General features: G+C 32.9%; 1 protein-coding gene across 1 annotated transcript in view; it reads right to left on the reverse strand.

The window, feature by feature from the left end:
* Positions 1-21381, reverse strand: part of DACH1 (dachshund family transcription factor 1) — a 423382-nt gene that overhangs the window by 121843 nt on the left and 280158 nt on the right. Inside the window, exon 4 of the mRNA XM_038569719.1 lies at positions 9389-9561. Coding sequence (XP_038425647.1) covers positions 9389-9561 — 173 coding nt within the window. The remainder of the gene's footprint in view (positions 1-9388; positions 9562-21381) is intronic.

The raw sequence follows: 21381 nt of genomic DNA on the forward strand, positions 1-21381 counted from the left end.
TTAAGGTTTATAAAATGTAGGTGAAATTGTATTTAATATAGCTTTAGTCTATTTTTCCTTTAGTTATAATTGTTTGTCTAAGAACAAAGGACAAAGACAATACTTAATACTTTCGTTTAAAGAAAATATTTTAATTTATGCAAATTTTATTATTTAAAAGCCAAGTATTCAATTGAAACTTTCTATAAATTGAGACACAACATATTCAGTCATTTCACTTAATGTATAATTTCAATCTTTGGAACGTGATGTATTGTTCTTTGAAGAATTTCATTAAAGTAAAATCCACTGAGCAAGTAAGATTTGAATACATTGTTGCACAATAAATTAATTTATTTCAACAGCTTAATTCTTTTATCATATTTATATGCTTGCCTTTCCAGAGTATGCTATAAGATGGAGAATAATGGAGACAGTAAAGAATTGCTTAGGAGAGAATCTCATAATTATTACTGAAACAAAATAGATAATGAGTTTTATTCAGACATAATAAGAAAGAAGCAGTTCAATGTCTATAGGGAAACTATGTAAACTGGATTTATCATTTCATTTGTGTAATACCCTTTAACCTCCAAGATGGGCCTGAAGTAGGACAAAGGGGAAGAATATTTAATTTAATACTTCAACACACTGCTTTATAGTCCTGCATCATAACTCCAATCAATAAAACACAATCCTTTGCAATGTTCCATCTTTATAAAACCAGCCACAATAATAAATGAAAATTTAAGAGGAATACCCTCTCACAAAAAAAAGGTCATACTAATAAACTAATGGTAGCAGAATAACAATAAAGAAAAAGCTGCATTTATTGCCTCTGGGCAGAACAAGAAGTATTAGTCTCTCAGATAATTCAGAATCAAAGGTAGAATTCCAAACAATGTATTCCAAAATTCTAAACTAAAAAGTATAAAATGTTCAGTATTACATATGTGCAGTTGAATGTTTAAAAATTACATTGTCTCAGCTGCCTCCTCTCCATCACAAAATGCATTATATTTTATCAAATTAAAATTTCTTTTAGTGAAGTCAAAATAATCACAACTCAATTGCAATTGATTTCTCTAAAGAATTATTTCATTTAGCTTTACTTTATGTTACTATCTTTTTAATCATCTGAATTTTCATGTTTATCAGTCAGAGATTCCATCACTGAATATGTTATAGAAGTGGGGAGAAGATATTTCTAACATTAAATGTTATCTTGATATACTTTTAACTCACAAAATTGAAGTTGCCTAGTACTTTTTTTAACCCAAACTCATGAGCTTTAAGACAACTCAGACTTAAATTCATTTATTTACAGACTATTTACTGAACATCTAATACATGTTGGTGTCCCAGGTTCTGGTTATATGTAAGTAAACAGAACTGATGAAAATCCTTTCCCTCATGGAGCGTCTATCATAAAACAGAAAATGTTAGTGGAGTCCAGAATCTTATGTATACACTGATTAAGCATGACTTCTAAATTCCCTTGTTCTGGAAAAAAAATGCTCAGAGGAAACAAATAGTAGAAATGGGATTCTGGATTTGGGAAAATGTTAAAAAGTAATTCTGGAAGACATAGTAAATGATGCTAATAATACTTACATCTGATAGAGAATCAGGCAGGCACCATCAAAACTCCATGACTCAAAGTTCTAATGTGAGGCTTCAAGGGATTTTTACATAGCTCTTTTTATTTGTTTTGGTGGTGATACACAAGAAACACTTAATGTTGCTAAATGTGAAACTGGTAGGACCCATGAGTATAATCATAAACAACTTAGTATTATTCTCCTACTGTCTCTTCAAACTTATTCAGCAGCAGTAGAGGACTGTATTTTTTCCCTGCATCTATATGAAGATTCAGGAAGCCTCATGATTTCAGATTACAATTTGTTAGTATAAAGTCCTATGGTTACTTTAAAAAACATACAGTTTTGACTCAGGGATTATATAATTCATCCTGGTGTAGTAATAAATACTAGTATCTTAAAGAAAAGATAGGATTTCCTCCTTTCCCATACTCAAGAAAGGGGGAGTAATCCTTAAGGGTGTAATTCATCTCTATGTTCCTCAGTACCTTGAATGTCCTACATAGTTAAATCTGGATCCTTGATTCAAGCTGAGCTTGAGGCGAGACTACTTCATAGATAGTGTTGCATGCCTCCATGCATATAAATGTCTGCTTGGTTGCATTTTATGATGCTGGCCCCCACTGATGACCATGGCCTAAGTGCCACTTCATTAAGACTGGCAATTTGGTGACATTCTAAATATATCATTCCTTATTCTTTTTGGCTGGAAGATTTGTATGAACAGAAAGTTCCCCTAGTGAATTAATGGTAATCCTGAGGAACAGTTTGTATGGGAAAGCCAGGAAAATGCTTGATTCCACCCTTTTATTTATCCTTTGTTTAAACCTTTATTTGTCCTTTAAAATAATCAATTCCCTAGATTTCAAAGGTGAACTCAGTTCGTTTTTTTTAATATTACTATGAACTTATGGGTTTAAATATCTGTGATTTGTTTAAACACACTGCTGTAGGGTATACTTAGTGTTGGTTATGTTTTAATACCTTCTTTTTCTTGTGAGCATCCTTTTCACATTTAATATCAACACCCAAATAAACATTAAGAGAATATACTTTACTTTTATTCTAATCCAATTAAAATTATATGAAGTCTTTTTTGTGAAAAATGTCTAAAATTAATGCATGCATCTAGAGTTATTTATGATTGCCCCAAAATAAACTATTCTGTACCTAAAAACAAACATAAGGGACATGACTTTGCTCTAGGATTTTCATGTACTTTGAGAATCAGGTCACTCTGGTTCTAGTTTTTATAATATTTAAACATTTTAAACTTCCTGCACAAAAAGTCCTATTTACCAATATAGTACATTAGGACCTACTTTGAGGGAAAGTATTAGAGAGTGGAAATTTATACATTGTATTTAATTTTTTTCAATGTTTAATTTTTTTAAATTAGAATCTCTGCTTCTATCTCTCTCTCTCTCTCTCTCTCTCTCTCTCTCACACACACACACAGACACAAGAGTGTGGTGGAGAAGACTAAAAAATTTAAGTCATATTCCTTGTTCTCAGAAAACCCTGTAATATTGCATAAGAGAAAGATGTTTACTCAAGAATGTAGAATAACTTGAATATTGCCAAATTTCTTGAAAACAGTTCTATACTATCCCTAAAAAAAAAATGACATCTGAAAAAAATGCATTTAAAAATCTGCTTTGTATACCACTGCACTATAGCCCCCACCCCCTACTCCCCAAAGAAACAAACTGCAGTGCTTTTATTAGGTGAAGAGGGCTGAACAAGAAAAAAAAGTACTTACTTTACAATTCTGACTCTATTTCAAAAGCTTGACACACATTTCTTATAAGATTCTAGAACTTATTTTTAAATAGATGATTATGAATATTTGGGGAGATAATAGGAGATGATAATGTCAGTGTACAGAAACTTCTAATGTTATTTATAAACACTAATTTAATCAGTGCAACAACCTGATGAAGAAGGAATGTCATTAAGCCCATTGTGCAGGAAAAAACAAAACAAAACAAACAAACAAACAAACAAAAAACAAAGACAGAGATATTAAGTAACTTGTCTAAGGTCACATGACTAGCAGGTGGCAAAACCCAAGAAGTCTTCCTCCATAATCTATTCTAAACCACTGAAACATATTGCCTTTCTTTTTTTAATTTTATTTTTTTCAACAAGAACCATTTTTTTCTAAGTCCTTATGATATCATTGTGAATTTATTAAATAAAATGTGAGAAAATTATTGATTCATTCAGGGAGATTTGGGGTTACTTGATGAATGATACCTAAAGAGAATCAATTAGTAGAACATTTCAGCCTATTAGGAATTCTCTAATGACAAGAGGAATTGATCTCTTGATTTATACTGTTTATTTTCATCAGTGATTTAAGGTAGTACAAGTAATACATCCTTTTACAATTTGGAAATGATACAAAGATTATATAAATAGCTAAGATGATAGTTTAGAATGTTAAGATTCAAAAGTATCTGAAGAGGAGGCTTCAAGTTATGGATTGAATATGTCATGGGAATAAAAGCCACAGTATTCGGAATATAGTCAATGATATTGTAATATTGTTGTATGGTGACAGATGGTGGCTACACTTGTGATTGTAGCATGATGTATAGAGAAGTTGAATACCATGTGTACTGAAACTAATATAACACTGTGGCCAACTATACTCAAATAAAAAAATAAGCATATAAGGAGCCTAAATCAGTAGACTGTGGAATATACTTAATGTGGATAAATGCAAATTCCTAGTAAAACTAAAAGTAAAAAAAAAAAAAAAAAAGAACTGGCTCAGTAAAATTTTGTGTTGAAAGGCATGAAATTATACTGAGTCATGTATTCAACTAGTAAAATAGTTTTATGAATTATGACTACATTTATAAACTATTATCCAAATTGAGGCATATGTTAGTTCCAGTGTCTACTCACTGGCCTATTCAGTTCTAGAAGATTGTATGGGAGAGGTTGGAGAAAAGAGGGTGATTTAAAAAAGATCAACCAAGAAGCTTGATGAGGAATGGTCAAAGTAAATTAGAATATTTGGTCTGGAAGGAAGAAACACTATAGATACTAGAGCAGAGATTTATTTAAATGGCTAGCACACAGAAGAATTAGCAGACCTTTTTTCTTCCAAGAGAATGCAATAAAGTTAAGGTAGATGCTAATGTGGACAATCCTTACTCTTGAATTTACTGAAAATAGAAGAGACTTCCCACAAAAGCTTAGATAAATAAAAGTGGGTAGGAAGTAGGCAAGAATAATTTGTCCACCATGGGGAAAGCTGGATTATATGCCATCTGACATCTCAAGTCTATGTCTCTTCATTCATAACATTAAACAGCAAAAATACATGAGTCTCACTGATACGTAATAGACTAATACAGAGCCTATAGTAATTTAACTTACAGGCAATTGGCTATTAGGGATTTAAATTAGAATGACTGTCTAAACATTATATGACCATTTCCTCCTCAAAGTTATCTTACTAAATTATTTCCAGTAGTCCAAACCAATCAGCAGGAGAAAATCTAAATTTAACACTTTGGCAGATTCTATCATGAAGGCTTGCATTTAAAGCAAGAAACAGGGGCAGCCCAGGTGGCTCAGTGGTTTGATGCCTGCCTTTAGCCCAGGGTGTGATCCTGGAGACCCAGGATCAAGTCCCACGTTGGGTCCCAGCATGGAGCCTGCTTCTCCCTCTGCCTGTGTTTCTGCCTCTTCTCTGTGTGTCTCTCATGAATAAATAAATAAAATGTTTAAAAAAATGTAAATTTCCCTTACAAAAAGGTAACTTCTTAAAAAAAAAAAGCAAGGAACAATGCTATAGTGGTACTGTCTTCCATCTATGTAATTTTCTTTTCTTCAATCCTTTTATTTTTCAACATCAAATCCTGGGGCTCCATCATGTTGAGAGTTTAGTTTTAGCTGTCTCAATTATCCACAGCCTGATTCAATGTGTTTGAGTTAATAGGAGCTCTAATGCAGGTATCAGCAATTTTTTTCGGTAAAAAGTCAGCTAGTAAATACTTTATTTAACTTTGCTTTGTATGTAAAAGTAGCCATAGACATTATATAAAGAGTGTAGCTAAGTTCAGACATATTTTATTTATGGACACTAAAATTTGACTTTCATATAATTTTCATGTGTCACAAAAGATTCTCCTTCCTATATGTTTTCCCCACCCACTTAAAAGTGTAAAACCAGTCTTAACTCACAATCCATGCCCAAAACTGGGGATATGGGGTGAATTTCGGACCCTGCTCCACTGAATGTACTGGTATCTACATTCTCATAAATAGGTTTATGAGAAAGTCATTGAAGCTCCTTTACCTCCTAGAAACAAGTAAGGACAGAATGCTTTAAAATAGGTAACTCTGAGTGCATTGTTTTCACTTCTCTTCTGTCCTATGAATTCTTATTGCCATTCTCATGGAGGTTGATTTACCATTTTAATTCTTGTCATTACTCTCAAAAAATGTAAATGGTACATTCCAGCACATGAAAACCCCTCAAACTTCTATTTTTCTCTTCAAAGGCTATTTCTCTTGTTTTATGATTCCTACAGATGGGGGTAAATCTTTGGTATTTAACATTTCACTTTTAATCAGCCTTCATAATTAGAACCTTTTCAGGCAAACAAAGTTGCAGGCACTATTCTAATTGCCCACTTGGGCCCCATACTATTTAATGTGACATAGGAGTCAAACATTTCCTTTGGGGAAAATACAACTTCCCCCAAATTAAGTTTAACTAATATATATCATGGGAGTTTACAAAACACTGTGCTATAAAGTCTACTATATATAAATTTAGGCAGGCTGATGTATTAAATTGTTTTTTCTAATATTTGGAATTCTTTAAGAACCTATTCCTCATCCTTATTCTCTGAGGCCATACCCTCAATTTTTCCCAGGCCTAAATATTTTTTTAACCAAAAATTATTAGCATTGTCTCATGCTTTTCTTGAAACATGTTTCTTCTCTGTGATTTTTACCTCTCAGCATCAAATCCGAAAATATATAGGTGGCCAGCCTCAGAGGTAAGGGGCAGATAGGCTCTTCAGAACTTCCACAATGGCCGACGGAGCTTCACTCTGATGTTGTCAATTAAAACTACCAGCTTTTTTTTTTTTTAATTAATGATACATACAACTGAAAAATTATCAGCCTTTATTTTCTCTAATTATTCTTAATTAGAGCCATTGTTTCTTATTTAGCCGCTATGATCATTTATACCACCACTGTATTCAAAAGTCCAGAATTTCCTCTAATCTATCCATAGCCAAGTTTTTGAAAATATTTGCCCCAAGAGACTAGGAAATGGGATATCACTATAATGTAGGAGGGGCTGGCACACATTTCAAGTCACAGAGCTCCATCCCTTTCTTATTACCTTTTTGCATATTTCCTTCCTTTCTCCCTATCTTTCTCCTTTCCACTCCTAACCTTAATTTAAGAAACCACAGGAATGTTGCTGACTTTTCAATAATCCACACTGTTTTCTAAAGATGCCTTCCAGAGGAAACCCAACTGCTTCCTCCTACTTACCTAAACTGACAACCGAGGATTTATTAAAGGAAGTTTCAGTATTTAAGTATTCTAATTAACATTCAATACAACACAAACTCTTTTAAAAATATATCTGTATTGAAAAAATAAAATAAATCAAGTTTCCTAATGTAACTAGAGTCTTTCAAATCCATATATATAATGTATATCTATTATAATTATAAAATTATATAATTATAAAAATTCCCAGTTTCAAGAGTGAAAATTATAACTACTAAATTAAAAAAATGAGAATAATCACATTCTACTAATACTTAATACCTTTTGTTTTCCTTTTAAATAACTATTGAGTACAATGGTAGGAACATTTAGGCTTTTTATTTCAGTCAAAAATCTCCCTCTCATTCACTACAGTGAATGAGGCAATAAGAATGTCGAATTCTGTAATAAGTATTACCAAAATGATCATAAATTGAATTATGCAGTGACACTGATTAACAAATTCTTTGGTAACAAAGAAACTCTCTTAAAGTCACTTAGAGTAAAGAAGAATTTTAAAAAGTTATCTGCTCAGTTCTTGGCTGATGACAATGTAGCATTCATTGACATTTTCTCAGCTAAAGATTTTTAAGAAGTTGATTAGGGTGTTCTGTGATATACATACATATAAAATCTTCCTGGTATGGATACTTAGAAATATGATATGAAGGACTAATACACATCTTTTTTATAGAACATTATAAGAAAAATTGCTATTAGCATATTATTCAATATTCTATATAAGTAGTCACAAGGCCTTTATTTTTTTAATGTATAATGACATTATCCATCATTATAGTATCATACAGAGCATTTTCATTACCCTAAAAATTCCTTGTGCTCTCCCTATTCATCCCTGCCCTACCCCCTGACAACCACTGATCTTTTTAGTATCTCTAATAGTTTTGCCTTTTTTAGAGTGTCATACACTTGGAATCATATACTGTGTAGTATTTTCAACTTGGTACTTCCTCCATGACTCATGAGTAATAAAGTTCTCTATTTTAGTTTTTCTTATGGTCTGTTATTAGGGCATGGCTTACCATTAGGTACCCTATATTCCACTTAATAAATATTAATTTAACAAAGTCATAACATATGGAGGTACCACTTTTTCAGCCTTTCACTTACTGAAAGACATCTTGAAAGACATCTTGCTTCCAAACATGGGCAATTATTTTAAAAAATAGCTGCTATAAATATCCATGTGCAAGTTTTTGTATAGACATAAATTTTCTACTCCTTTGAGTAAATACCAAGGAGCTAGCAAAACACACAATTCTATGGTGAGAGTATGTTTAGTTTTGTAAGAAACCACAAAACTGTCTCCCAAAATGGCTATATTTGTTTGCATATTTATCAGTAATGAATGAGAACTGTTAACAGGTCCTTTTATGTAAGACACATTCCAGAGGCTCCCTTAAACTCAAGTGTATTATATTCAGAAAAAAGGAAGTAATGATTATGTCAGATAAGGTTGAGCATAAGGTATCTTTTACTTAGTTTAAAAATTAATAATATATTCTAACAATGCACTTGAAGTAATTTGATTTCAGTACACATATAAGTGAAAAGTATACACATACACATTTCACATGTGTATATATGTATACACATATACATATACCCCACAAGGGTGTACACAAACGCTCCCCAAAGGAAGAGAGAGAGAGAAAATTGTGTATACACACGTGATTTCTGTACAACAATAATGTTATCTTCACATGTAGTGTATTTTTGAATGTATAAAAAACATTGAATTTTTATCATTTTGTTTAGTTTTTACACCTACATTGCATTACCTATTTTTTGTATATTGAATAGAATCAGAAAGATTGAGTCACACACCCAAGGCAACACAGCTATTAAGTGGCAGAATCATAATTTAATACTTCTTGTCTTCTAAAAACAGATCAAGTACTTTTCCACACCTTGAGGCTCACAACACCACATGCACTTATACACACACACACATGCCCTCATACACACAGCCATACATTTAAATATATGTGCAATTTGAAATATATCAATTAATGTCCCATGTCCATCTCTCTCTTAGTAGAGACAATACAGACCTTAAGATTAGCCTAACCTAATATTGTACCCCTGGTTTTACCCGGTTTCTAATTACTATGTGTGGTTTTTCTCATAATTTATTCACTATCACCTAGCTGTTTTGAAGTTAGAATTGTAGAATAAAAACACAGATTGATAGATGGTAGTTTAAGATGATGTTTGTTTAAGCCAAAACAATCATCTAAGAAAACAATTACCTTAATAACAGATGTCTCAACCCTGGATGGGGGACTCTGAACTTGAGCTGCCGCCGCCATGTTTGCAATGGTGCTGAGATGGTTCATCTGGCTCATTGCCATGGTGACAGACGCTGGAGGTAGGCTGACAGGAATTAGAGGGTGGGGCATCATCATAAAAGGAAGTTCCAGTCCTATAAAAAATACACATATATCATCATTGCTCTTTTCAAATAAAACTGTGAAACATGGTGTATCTCATTTATTAAAATGGCAAAGAACATAAATCATTGAAAATTGAAGCATTACAAAATGTTCTAATAATGATTGCCAAAGGAAAAATTATTTGTCCCTCTTTATGCAACAATATCCACTCACCACTCAGGGAAATTAGTTTTAATGCTAACCAGTTTGGTACCATGTTTATCATATCACCACGCTTCATAAGTTTAGTACAAATGGTCAATTTGTTCCTGTATTATTCTTCTGATCAGTCTAATTCTTGTTTAAAATATGAGGGTTTTTTTTTAACTTATCACAATTAGTTATCTAAATGTAATATCTCTATTATGTCCTATATTCTGCTATCCAATAATTAGATTTTTTTCTCTCCAACTACTCTTTTTAATGCTAAAAAATGCCATTATACAATTTGGTTGAAGGTGGCTCTGCTGAAGGTGGTGGAGAGGATAACTAAATGGAAGGCTGTGAGGTCCAGGCATGCAGAAGAGGGTAATAGAAGTGTGAGATCTCTGCGGTGGGCAAGGGTAAGGTGTTTCCTTATGCCAAGAACCATCACTGCTGCTTGTGGGGAATGAATATAAATAATTTGGATACAATATTATTCCAAATCTTCTAATGATTAGCTTGAAATGAAGTTTTAAAAAGTATATCACATATGGAGATTGGCCAAGTTATTTGTGGGGAATTAACCTCAAGTAAGTAAATTTCCCCCAAACCATATTTTCTTTTTTGTTTTTCTATTTCTTACATAGCTCCTCAATTTAAAGAAATTCTACAATATTTAGCCTATTTCTTGCAGTCTAACTAACTTGACTAACCAAAGTAAGATAAAATGGGCTCTGTTATCTACCTAGGTAATTAATTACTTTGTGGAACTTAAGTCCGCTGGTAGATGTAGAGTCATACTTGTATTTTTTTTTTTTTAAAGTATTTTTTTTTTCAATTTTTTTTTTAATTTATTTATGATAGTCACAGAGAGAGAGAGAGAGAGGCAGAGACACAGGCCGAGGGAGAAGCAGGCTCCATGCGCCGGGAGCCCGACGTGGGATTCGATCCCGGGTCTCCAGGATCGCGCCCTGGGCCAAAGGCAGGCGCCAAACCGCTGCGCCACCCAGGGATCCCTGAGTCATACTTGTATTAAGCAATATTCTAGCCACCATTCAGAGTTGAAGTTCCTCACTTCATTCCACCACAAATCCTAAACATGCAATCATTAAATGCCCAATTGGTTAGACACAGTACCCAACTGGTTAGACAAAGACCCTAAAAGATCACTTTACAAAGATTTATAATACCATAGCAATAAATGAAATGTGTGTGTATCCCTTTTTTCAACTACAATGAAACAAAAGTTGATGATTATGGCAATATAGTGTCAAAGTCAAAACAGTACATTTAAGGGCTTGTATTTTCATAATGGTGGCATGCCCTGGATTTCAGTAGATCCTAAAACACCTTTTTAAAAAAAAAAAAAAAAGATTTTATTTATTTTTTTATGAGAGACACACATAGAGAGAGAGAGGCAGAGACACAGGCAGAGGGGGAAGCAGGCCCCACACAGGAAGCCCGACATGGGACTTTATCCCAGGACTCCAGGATTATGCCCTGGGCCGAAGACAGGCGCTAAACTGCTGAGCCACCCAGGGATCCCCAATCCTGAAACATCTTAATAAGATATATCTTGAAAGTAGTTTATGAATAATTTCAATTTAGACATGTCCCCAAAATAAATCAACATTAACTTATTGTTTAATTGAATTTGTTGAATACACAAACTAGCCACTTGAAGAAAATATCTGTAATGTCCCCACCAGTTTTTGAGTTTTCATTTCTTAAAAAAAGAAATCATATTTTCTTATTATATGCTTAGAAACAGCAAAGTTGGTAAAACTCCAATTTAAATGCTTTAGCTCTATTAAAAGCCTCATTGTAAAATCTCTACGACATAGTTTTTAATGAAGAATACTTAGTTACTGCCATGATTTTTTTCCATTTACTTCATGAAGACAGTTAAGGTTCAATATAAATTCAAACTCATTAGCTCAATACTGTCTGGATCTTAGAGTAAATTGTTCAGAAGTGGGTAATGAAAACTCAATTCAAATTCTTTAGCAATCAAACAAAGCAATTTTATTAAACAATGAAAAGAATCAATTAAAATGGATATCTTTATTATCTTTATTATTTTACAAGAAACCATGACAGCTTTTGGCTAAAAAAAGTTTATAGCTTCATCCAGAAATGGCTCACATAAAAGAAATTTCTCCAGCTTGTTCCTACACTGTAATATAAAAGTTCACTTCCATATTCACAAATTTATGTACTTTATTTTTCTACTCCTGCCTTTTTGGAGACTTATACCAAGGTACTAGTCAAGCCTGCAAAAATTAGAAGTATGAATTTTTCAAGGGTATGATGTCTTGAAAATATTCAATGACAAAACATTTTTAAAATCTCCACTCTACAATGCCTTTATCAATGTATGTGCAATTTTTTAATTTATATTTTTACAGTATCAGTTAAAATAAGAATTGAAGTATAACCACTGACAGTTGGCATAGAAATAACACTTTGGAATAGATGCTATTTGAATATGAAAACTGGATTGGGAATTTGTAACTGATAATTTCTCTACGTATTTCATTTAAAATATCCAATAAATGCAAGCATTATACTTTTATAGTATGTTGCTTATTTGAGCAATTAATATGTGGAGTGTAGAAAAATATTCACATTCATTATTTTAGGTTCAGTTTGAGTTCTGTTTAAATCTGTTATCTACTTTTATTTTTCTGTTCACTTGAAACAATTTCTTCTTTTATTTGAGTTCTGATTGCCAGCTAATAAATTGGATAAAGTCATTTTTTCAAAATAAATTTCAATTTTTCTCTCATAGTAGAGAAGGACTATAACTGTTTTTTCACATTATATAAAATATTAAGCCAAAATTCTGATTGAATCATTCTGAAACAGATTATAGACATAATACTATCTATTTTCACACCTCTTTTGCATAACAGGATATTAGTCCCTTGTGTAAGGTAAATATCAATCATCCACATGTGAATTTTCCATAGCAAGTTTATAACACTAGATTGGGTTTCCCACTACATAAAATGCTTCTAGCCATCTCCGCCAATCAACATTTGTTAAATACTCATGATGTTAGCTCATTTGGGTAATAAATAGAGCAAACAATTAAGAAACTAAGTCTGATGAAAAATATATAATATATAACTAAGTCAGCTGTAAGTGATTTTTGCATTATTTATAACATCCTTTTCCTCTATTAGCATGAATAAATAAGAATTGAAAATAGTCCACTTCAGATGAGGACATACCCATAGCTATTAAATGTTTAGGTGCTTTGTTTTAAAACAATATATTTAGTGACTGATATAAGTCAGTATATGTATACTATGCCTACAAACATATATAAACATATATACCTTTAAAATTAAAGTGTACTATTATGCCCACATGAAATCTTGCAAGAGACAGATTAAATATGTAAGAAAAATCCTAATATTTGGTAAGGAGAGTTAGATACGGAAAAGAAATGATTCATGTATCCTTCCCCATTCTTATAGACTCACATAGTATCTTGACTTTATAGTGGAAGAACAAGATGAAGTTAATATAGCCCTAGTATCCTTAAAGAACACATACTGTAATAGGTTATTGAGGCAGGTATGCAAAAACTTGTAAAATAAAACTATAAAATAGTTTGAGCCAAGAAAAATGGTCATGAGTTCGTGAAAAGACTGAAATAGTGTATCTAGCAGTTGATTACTTGGGATCTGTGTCACATTTTAATGTTAGGGGGAGGGAACTGAAGGGAGAGAGACTTCCCATACCCAGTCCTACACACAGACCATGTGAGAAGTTCAGAAACTGTCTGTGGTTAGACATCTTCTTACATAGGTTCAGCTGAGAGTAGAACAAAATAGGCAGGTGCTATATGCTGAAACTGAGAGTATAACCACAAACACAATGAATGCCAGCTACTAAAGCCACGGCATGATTTTAGTGGAGTGAAAAAAATTTTTTTCAAAGATTTTATTGATTTATTCATGAGACACAGAGAGAAATAGGCAGAGACACAGGAGGAGGGAAAAACAGGCTCCATGCAGGGAGCTCGACGTGGGACTCGATCCTGCGTCTGCAGGATCATACCCTGGGCTGAAGTTGGCGCTAAACCTCTGAGCCACCCGGGTTGCCCTGGTGGAGTGAAAATTAACAAATGTGCAGTCTTGCAACAGCCAGAAGTAAGTGAGGACATAAGTTTAAGAAAGAAAATGGAAATTAATGCCTGATTACCAATTCTATCTCTAGCTAAAAACTATTAATAATGCATTTTATATAATGTGAAACAATTCACTTACCCTGCCTAATCATACTGATGCTAAGAATTCATCAACAGTTATGTATACAAATGTATGGAACTTACATATAAAAAAAAGTGATTGCGTGTGTTTAGTTTTCCTTTGTGTAAAAAAGATGTATATTCTTCAGGGACAAGTAGGTGATCTTAAGATTTAGTGTAACTGAAATTTGAATTTGTAAAGACAAGGTATGGGAGATTCTCTCCCCCTTATATTCTCCCCACCCCTCCATTAAAACATAGTTACAGATTCTGAAAAAAAGCAAACCGTTTGATGCACTGTCTTGGTCTTTTTATGAACTCAAACTACTTTTTTTGGCTAGCCCCTATTTTATATTTTATCATATTTTGTGATGTGTATTTTATGATGGATCAAGTTTTGAATGTAGAAATATACTGCTTTAGGAGAAACTTAAATTTTGAAAGCTATCCCTACTCTAAAGGTAACCAGATTATGGGACGGTCAGAACTGATGGGTTTCAAATATAAAATGGTTTTATTTTTCCTCATATTACAGCCTTCAAACATGTTTTGTCAAGTCTCCTTTTTCTACCCCTTAATAACCTTGAGTATTAAAAGAACATCCACTCTAGGGGCACCTGGGTGGCTCAGTGGACTCAGCAACTGGCTCTTGATTTTGGCTCAAGTCATGATCTCAGGGGCATGGGCTGGAGCCCCAAGCTTAGTGCAGAGTTAGCTTGAGAGTCTCTCTTTCCCTCTCCCTCTGCCCTTCCCCCATTGGTGCACATGTGCTCTCTCTCTCTCTCTCTCTCTCTCTAAAGAACAACAACAACAAAACACAAAAACAAAACAAAAACAAGCAAAAAAATCCATTCCAGTTAACACTCAACTCTGTTTCCTCATCCCCATCAGCACTGGCCAACCTTAGAGCCTAGGTAGCCTGGGCTTGGTTAGTTTTTCATCTATCCTTCTGCCCTTCCCCTGGACAGTAGGCTAAAGGTCTCCTACCCAACCAGTTCCTACTCAAGTCTTCCCTACACTGTAGCTTCTATGACTATACCTCCTGGCCATTTTCATCTTGTACATGGCAGGTGCCTAAATGCTAAGTATCTCCTAAGTCATGTTTGAATCTTTAAGAGGAGCCCTTCCAGAGGAGCTTCCTAGCAGCACGGGTCCCTGACAATGGAAATCTCCCTCAGCTTCCTGCTCTTCTAAGCTCCTGAAACTGCCATTGCCCTTGAAACCAAGGTCCTTCTTTTGGTGTGGATCCTCTTATTCTGATGAGGTCCACACTATACCCTGCCACTTCTCAATTCTTTGCCCCCATTCTCAAACATGTACAGAAAACAGATCAACAGTTCACACCAAAACAGAAATGCAGTTTTGAAATGAGGTGGAAGCACCTGTAATCCTTGAATAATTTTCTTGGAACTCTCTCTCCCTTCATTTGGTGGTGAGGAAATGCTATCAAAAAGGGATCAGTGAACCTCAGCCTTCCCCCATTAGATGCTATCTCTTCACTACAAGGATTTCTGCAAATTCCCTCCTCTCTATGGTTCCTCTTATAATGGAAGAGGAGGATATTTGTGGAGTCTGGGGTGATAGGATTGGCTGGTTCAGGTGCTATTAATAAGAGTCAGTTGCTTGTTACTTTCTTTAAAGTGAGGCGTGCCTGGTTCCTTTTGTTCTTGTGTAGGACCACAGGAAAACTTTGATTCTATATCTTGTTACATGGTATATTCATTAGAACCAGTGACAAATATGGCTAGGTTAGAAATAAATTTTAGGAACTGATTCTTGCAAATAAACTGAAATAAAGGGACAGAAATGTGCATGTTCAGCATTTGGAATGTTATTTTACAAATCAGCTGAAACATTAAATTATCAAGTAAGACAGATGTTCAAAAAAAAGATGACCACGAAAAAAAGTAAAGAATGATTAAATGTGGAGATAATCATTAGCAATGAAGAGAAGATCACTTTGGTTTTTGGCACACAATTTTTTAAGTAGAAAAAGAAATGGAAAATGTTTTGGGTAAGGATATTATTACTGTTTCTCTTTAATTAAAACAACAACAACAACAACATTGTGTATGTGTGTGAGTGGCACCAAATATCCTAATCCAGATAATTATATTTAATAGTGAATCCTGAATATATCAAATAAGTCAGATTCCAAAAGGGAAGGTCATAGTATTTTTTTAATGAATTTTGGAAGAATACACATAAAATAATCACCCACAAAATTAAAGTGATCTGTAAAAAACAAATGCCTTTAAACTACTATGCATTAAGATAGTAAAAGCACATGTAAATGTTATTACCCTTTATAACTAGGTAACATGTAACTATTCATTCAGATTTTCCCACTGGCTGACCCTGATAAAGGAGGCAAATCTCAGAGGGACTAACGGTCACACCACTGCTTAGTGAGTGACACTGATACACTGTGACGGGAACCTGACATTGTCAAGATTCGTTTACAATGAAAATGATGGCAAGAGCAGGCATTTACTCCATACCATTGGAGACCACTTAGAAGGATGTCAACGCCATCTTAACAAAGGAGACAAGACTATTCAGTATGAGTAAATACTAGTCACAGACACTATGGATGGTCAGTTGTTATTTCAAAGGTAAGTGAGAATAAACAAGTTATTATCTGTTAGAGGATTAACTTCACCCTAATAAAAAATGAGATATAAAATGTCAGCAGTACTACTAGTGCTAATGCTTTGTATAGAAGGGAGAAACTGTCCTCTCATGAATTAATGTAATGTAATCTTTAAATCTTTTTTCTGGATAATAATCTGAGCACAGTTGATCTACATTAGCATATAAAAACATGAAAACTTTCAGTGTTTTGGCTTAACTTCATCAAATTACTGTATTTCTAAATGAAGAAGAAGTAATCTTTTACAGGTACAATTAATTAGGGGCACCATTTAAAAAATAAAACAAATCAAAATAAAATATTCCAGTTTAGGATAAAACAAAACAAAATAAAATATCTCAGTGGTTTAGCGAAGAAGACTACAAATGCCTTGTTTGGTATTATAAAATAATGCCCATACAAAAGTCCATTACCAGAGTCTAAAACTCATCTTTGATTCTGGATTTGCTGGGGAGAAACAAAACTGGTTAGCTGTCATGTAACCAATCCTGCTTAGCTGATGTTCTGACATCAACTAACTTTTTTTCTTAGAGAGAAATAATAGAATTTTCATGAATTCTAAATATCCTGCTACCAATAAATATGAGTCATTTAGGTAAACATGTTACTCTACTAGAAATACTTAGACATATTTTCTTTAGCTATCTATCATTAACTAACATTACTCTGTGTTACCTGAGTGGTAAATATTTGTTATTTAGGAGAAAACTTTTGCCGTACAAGAAAGCTTTTATTTTATGATGATACTGTAATATCAGTATCAGTTATTAAAGTCCATGGACTCATCAGAACCAAGTTGAAATATTTCCATTTCCTTACATGTTCTGCAATGTTGCTGAAAGTGGCATAGTTAACAAGCTACAAAAGTAACATACAAAATACTGAAAATCAGAGCTGCTTATTCTTTTTTATTTTAGTTGAATGTTCTTCATTATGGCTGATGATTATTGAACTAGAAAGAATAAGAAACAAATTGTAAAATCAGAGCTGAAGTTCAAGTCACTACATAAAAGGATCCTTAGAGAACACGGAAACACATAAAAAACAATTATCCCAAGAATCCTTAAGGAATCATGGAAAACCAGAACGGCATTAGGTAACGTAAGATATGGCTTATGTTTTAAAAGCCTTGATTTTAAACTCAGAAAAATTATTAGACTGAATTGTTATACACAGAATGCAATACTTTATATTTTCCTTTATTTCATACCAAATTTCAGAAAGTTTTGATACAACTGAAAATAAAAGAAGGAAGTCCATTACTATAAAGATAAAGGTTAAATATTTTATGTGGAGAAGACAGAGATAATTATATCCGAAAACACTTTGCTTTTTTGATGCTGTTGTTTTCTTTGGGCTCATTAACACCATGCTCTAAGTGTTAACCAGGTAAAATAGATCCACAAAACAAAACAAAACAAAACAAAACAAAAGCAGACTCAGACTGAGTAAATAGTTACATAGGACTCAATACAAGGAAAGAAATTGTAGCCAGATTAATAATTTATAGACTTAATATTTAGATGTGTTTTGTTAATATGGACTATACGATGATTGGAAGCAAGAGCCAAATGTTTTTACTCAGTGGAAATGATCATATTGCAACAGATTGGTTAATTTTCACAGCTAAAGCATAATGCTATTACGGACCGTGTAGAAATAACAATACTAAAAACATATGTCAACTTTCCAATCTAAAACATATTCATGAAATTCTTCAAAATAAAGCAGTTGGGTATAATGTATCCATGTTAATTTAACTGCATCTTTTAACCTTTCTCATTGCCAATGTCAATGAATTTCTACCTTTTCCCACTTTAACTCATCAAATTATTTTTCCATTAGGCAAACAAATGAACTAGAAATTCTCCTCTCTAAGGATATTGTAATTTCCCTATAGATTTACAATTACATCAAATAAAATTTCAAGTTAATATACTTTATATACTGTTAGTAGAGTAATCAATGTCATGGTATATAATATTAACCATTTTATGTTTATGGTTAAGTGTTGCTTGTCGTCAGTTGAAATCTGTTTTAATTTCCATTGTTTTATACAATGTTTTCAGTTTTAAATTACTTATGTTGAACTTAAAAAATCTTCTCACTAAGTTTTCCAAAAAAGTATAAAACCCTCATAGGTAGAATGGCATACTCATGGAAATTACCTCAATATTTCTCATTTGTATGGATCTAGGTCTTAAATTATCTTCTCCCCAAACCTGCTTGGCCTTAAAGAATGACGTCATCAGCTAGTTTATAAGCCAGAAACCAAGGGATCATTTTTATCTCTTCCTCTCTCACTCTGTGCCACAAATGTCCAATTCCATTTCATGTCCTGTTGATTTCATCTATGTAATTTATCTCTACTTCTATATCTGCCCCTGTAATCAGATTCAAGGATCATCATTACTTTTAAGCACAAATCTTACACTGTCACTCCCCTGCTTAGAGGACTTCAGTTGTTTCCTATTTTTATTAAAGAAAGATCCAACATTTCTTATCTTAATATAAGCACCACATGGTCAGGCCCGTTTCTTTTGTTCACCATTGTATCTCCGCATATAGCAAAGTAAGAGTAATTTTCAGTCAGTTTTTGAGTTGAGAACTGCAATTCTCAGATCATTTCTTTACATTCATATGAGGTAAACTTCAGTGTGGCTTTTTAAAATGCTAAGCTGTAGCCTTTGTTCTTGAGCGGCGAAAGTGTGGGAGAGAGATACACAAGTATAGAACATGCACCTAATTTTATTCCTTGGAATAAAAGAGAAGATGGAAAAAGAGAAAGTATGTTTGATATTTTGGAAATAAACCTGATAGAACTTGGTAACCATCTGGGTACAAAAGGGGATGAAGAGAGGAAAATGAAAGATGATAGTATCTAGACAACAAAAGGGTGTATGGTGAGATCATTAATGAGGCGATGATGGTGATGATTTCTACTGTGTATCATCTACTTTCAATGTGGCAGGCATTGTGGTTTTTATATGCACTATCCAACAAATCTTTGGAAACCCTGAGGTAGATCCATATTACTGTTATAAATGTTGATTTAATTACCCCAGGATTTAGGTTCTGGAATTCTGAACATGAAATCCAAACTTCTAATTGCCCAGTGAGGAGGATTTAACAATAAATAAAAATAAAAATAAATCAGTTGGACTTACTAAATATGAGATATTTCAGGAACAGTCAAATAGAGATTGACAGCAAGCAATTAGAAATACGGAATTGAAAATTAGAGGAAAAGTAGATACCCAATGAGGTAGGTTTTGATGTCTTTGATTTGTAGGTGGGAGATTAAGCACGATGCTTGAAGAGGGTATAGAAAGTATAAAGGCATAGCTACTAAAAAGTGTATTTTTACTATAAGTCCTAGAATAAATCCCAAATAAGACAGCTGAATGATTTCAAAACAAAACAAGAAAAAGAAACCTGAGAAGCTAAACAGACTAAGCAAATATTGGTGTATGACTCCTACAATAAATTTTTAGCACAAGAGTACCAATGCCTGTTTATAATATTCAAGTGTCTCCACTTACTTCTAGGCTATAATAATCTTTTTAATAAGGAAATCAACATGAATACCTGATAGCTCTTGGGTCCTCAATTAATACTGAATAAATAAGTGTAGGACATTATGATTGAACATAAAGATTTAACAATCCTAACTACTATTTAAATAAACAGACTAAAGACAAAAAAAAAAAAAAAAAAAAGAAAGGAAAAGAAAAGAAATAGGCACAGTTAAGCATAGCTTGAAAAGGTATCATTTTTCCAATTTGTAATATGATAAATAATTACAATATCCAGCAATTACAAGATCTTCTTAAAAACACTACAGAGAGAGGCAGCTTTAAATCAAAAGACTACATATCACAAATAACTCAGCACATTTGAAGGACCATTGAAATAATATTATATTATAGTGGTAGATTACATGCAGATGGCAGGCCTGTTGAAAGCTACTGTTTATATGAAACCAAATCATTCTTTCCATAGCTTTTATTATATGTAGTGAAGACATACTATTCAAAGCACTTTTCATCAGTTTTTCATGGGCGGACATGGCAGGTGATTTTCAAGGTCAAAATGACCACTAAAATTTCAGTTGCTAGCAATGAAAAGAATACTTAAGAAGATCAGCATTAACGTGGATAATTTCATTTCTACATTTTAACTCCAATTCAGGAATTAAATATAAGCACTTCATTTTTCTCCCAAGAATAAATGTATACAATATGCTTTCTTAGATTGTTGTGACAATGTGAATTAGAATAAGAAAAATGGTTAGAAAATGTGTTTTGAAATGAGGATTGATTTTCTGATAAAAAAATCCTTAGATCAATATAAAGTAAAATTTAAACATCATATTCACTTTTTATTTAAAAAGTATCTAGTGTAACTATTATAACCATAGTATGACCAATGAAGAATATAAGGGTGAATACAACCAGCCTAAGGTCACACAATGATTCTGTGTCAGAATCAAGTGCGAAACTCAGGTTTCACGTTAATTTAAACAAATACACATACACAGGGTAGTATTTGGATAAGTCATATTATTTTTCTTCAATAATATTTTCTCAATATCAATATTAAAAAAGATGTATGCCTTGTGAAAAAAATAAATAATGAATGGTGAAATTACCATCTTTTCTAAGTGCTCAAATGGAGAAACAGAATTTTTAAAAATCTTAAACTGATAAAACAAGCATCTATACAAATTGTCTTTATAATAAAGATATATTT

Source organism: Canis lupus, chromosome 22 (genome assembly GCF_011100685.1).
Source record: "Canis lupus familiaris isolate Mischka breed German Shepherd chromosome 22, alternate assembly UU_Cfam_GSD_1.0, whole genome shotgun sequence".
In the NCBI taxonomy this organism is placed as follows: domain Eukaryota; kingdom Metazoa; phylum Chordata; class Mammalia; order Carnivora; family Canidae; genus Canis; species Canis lupus.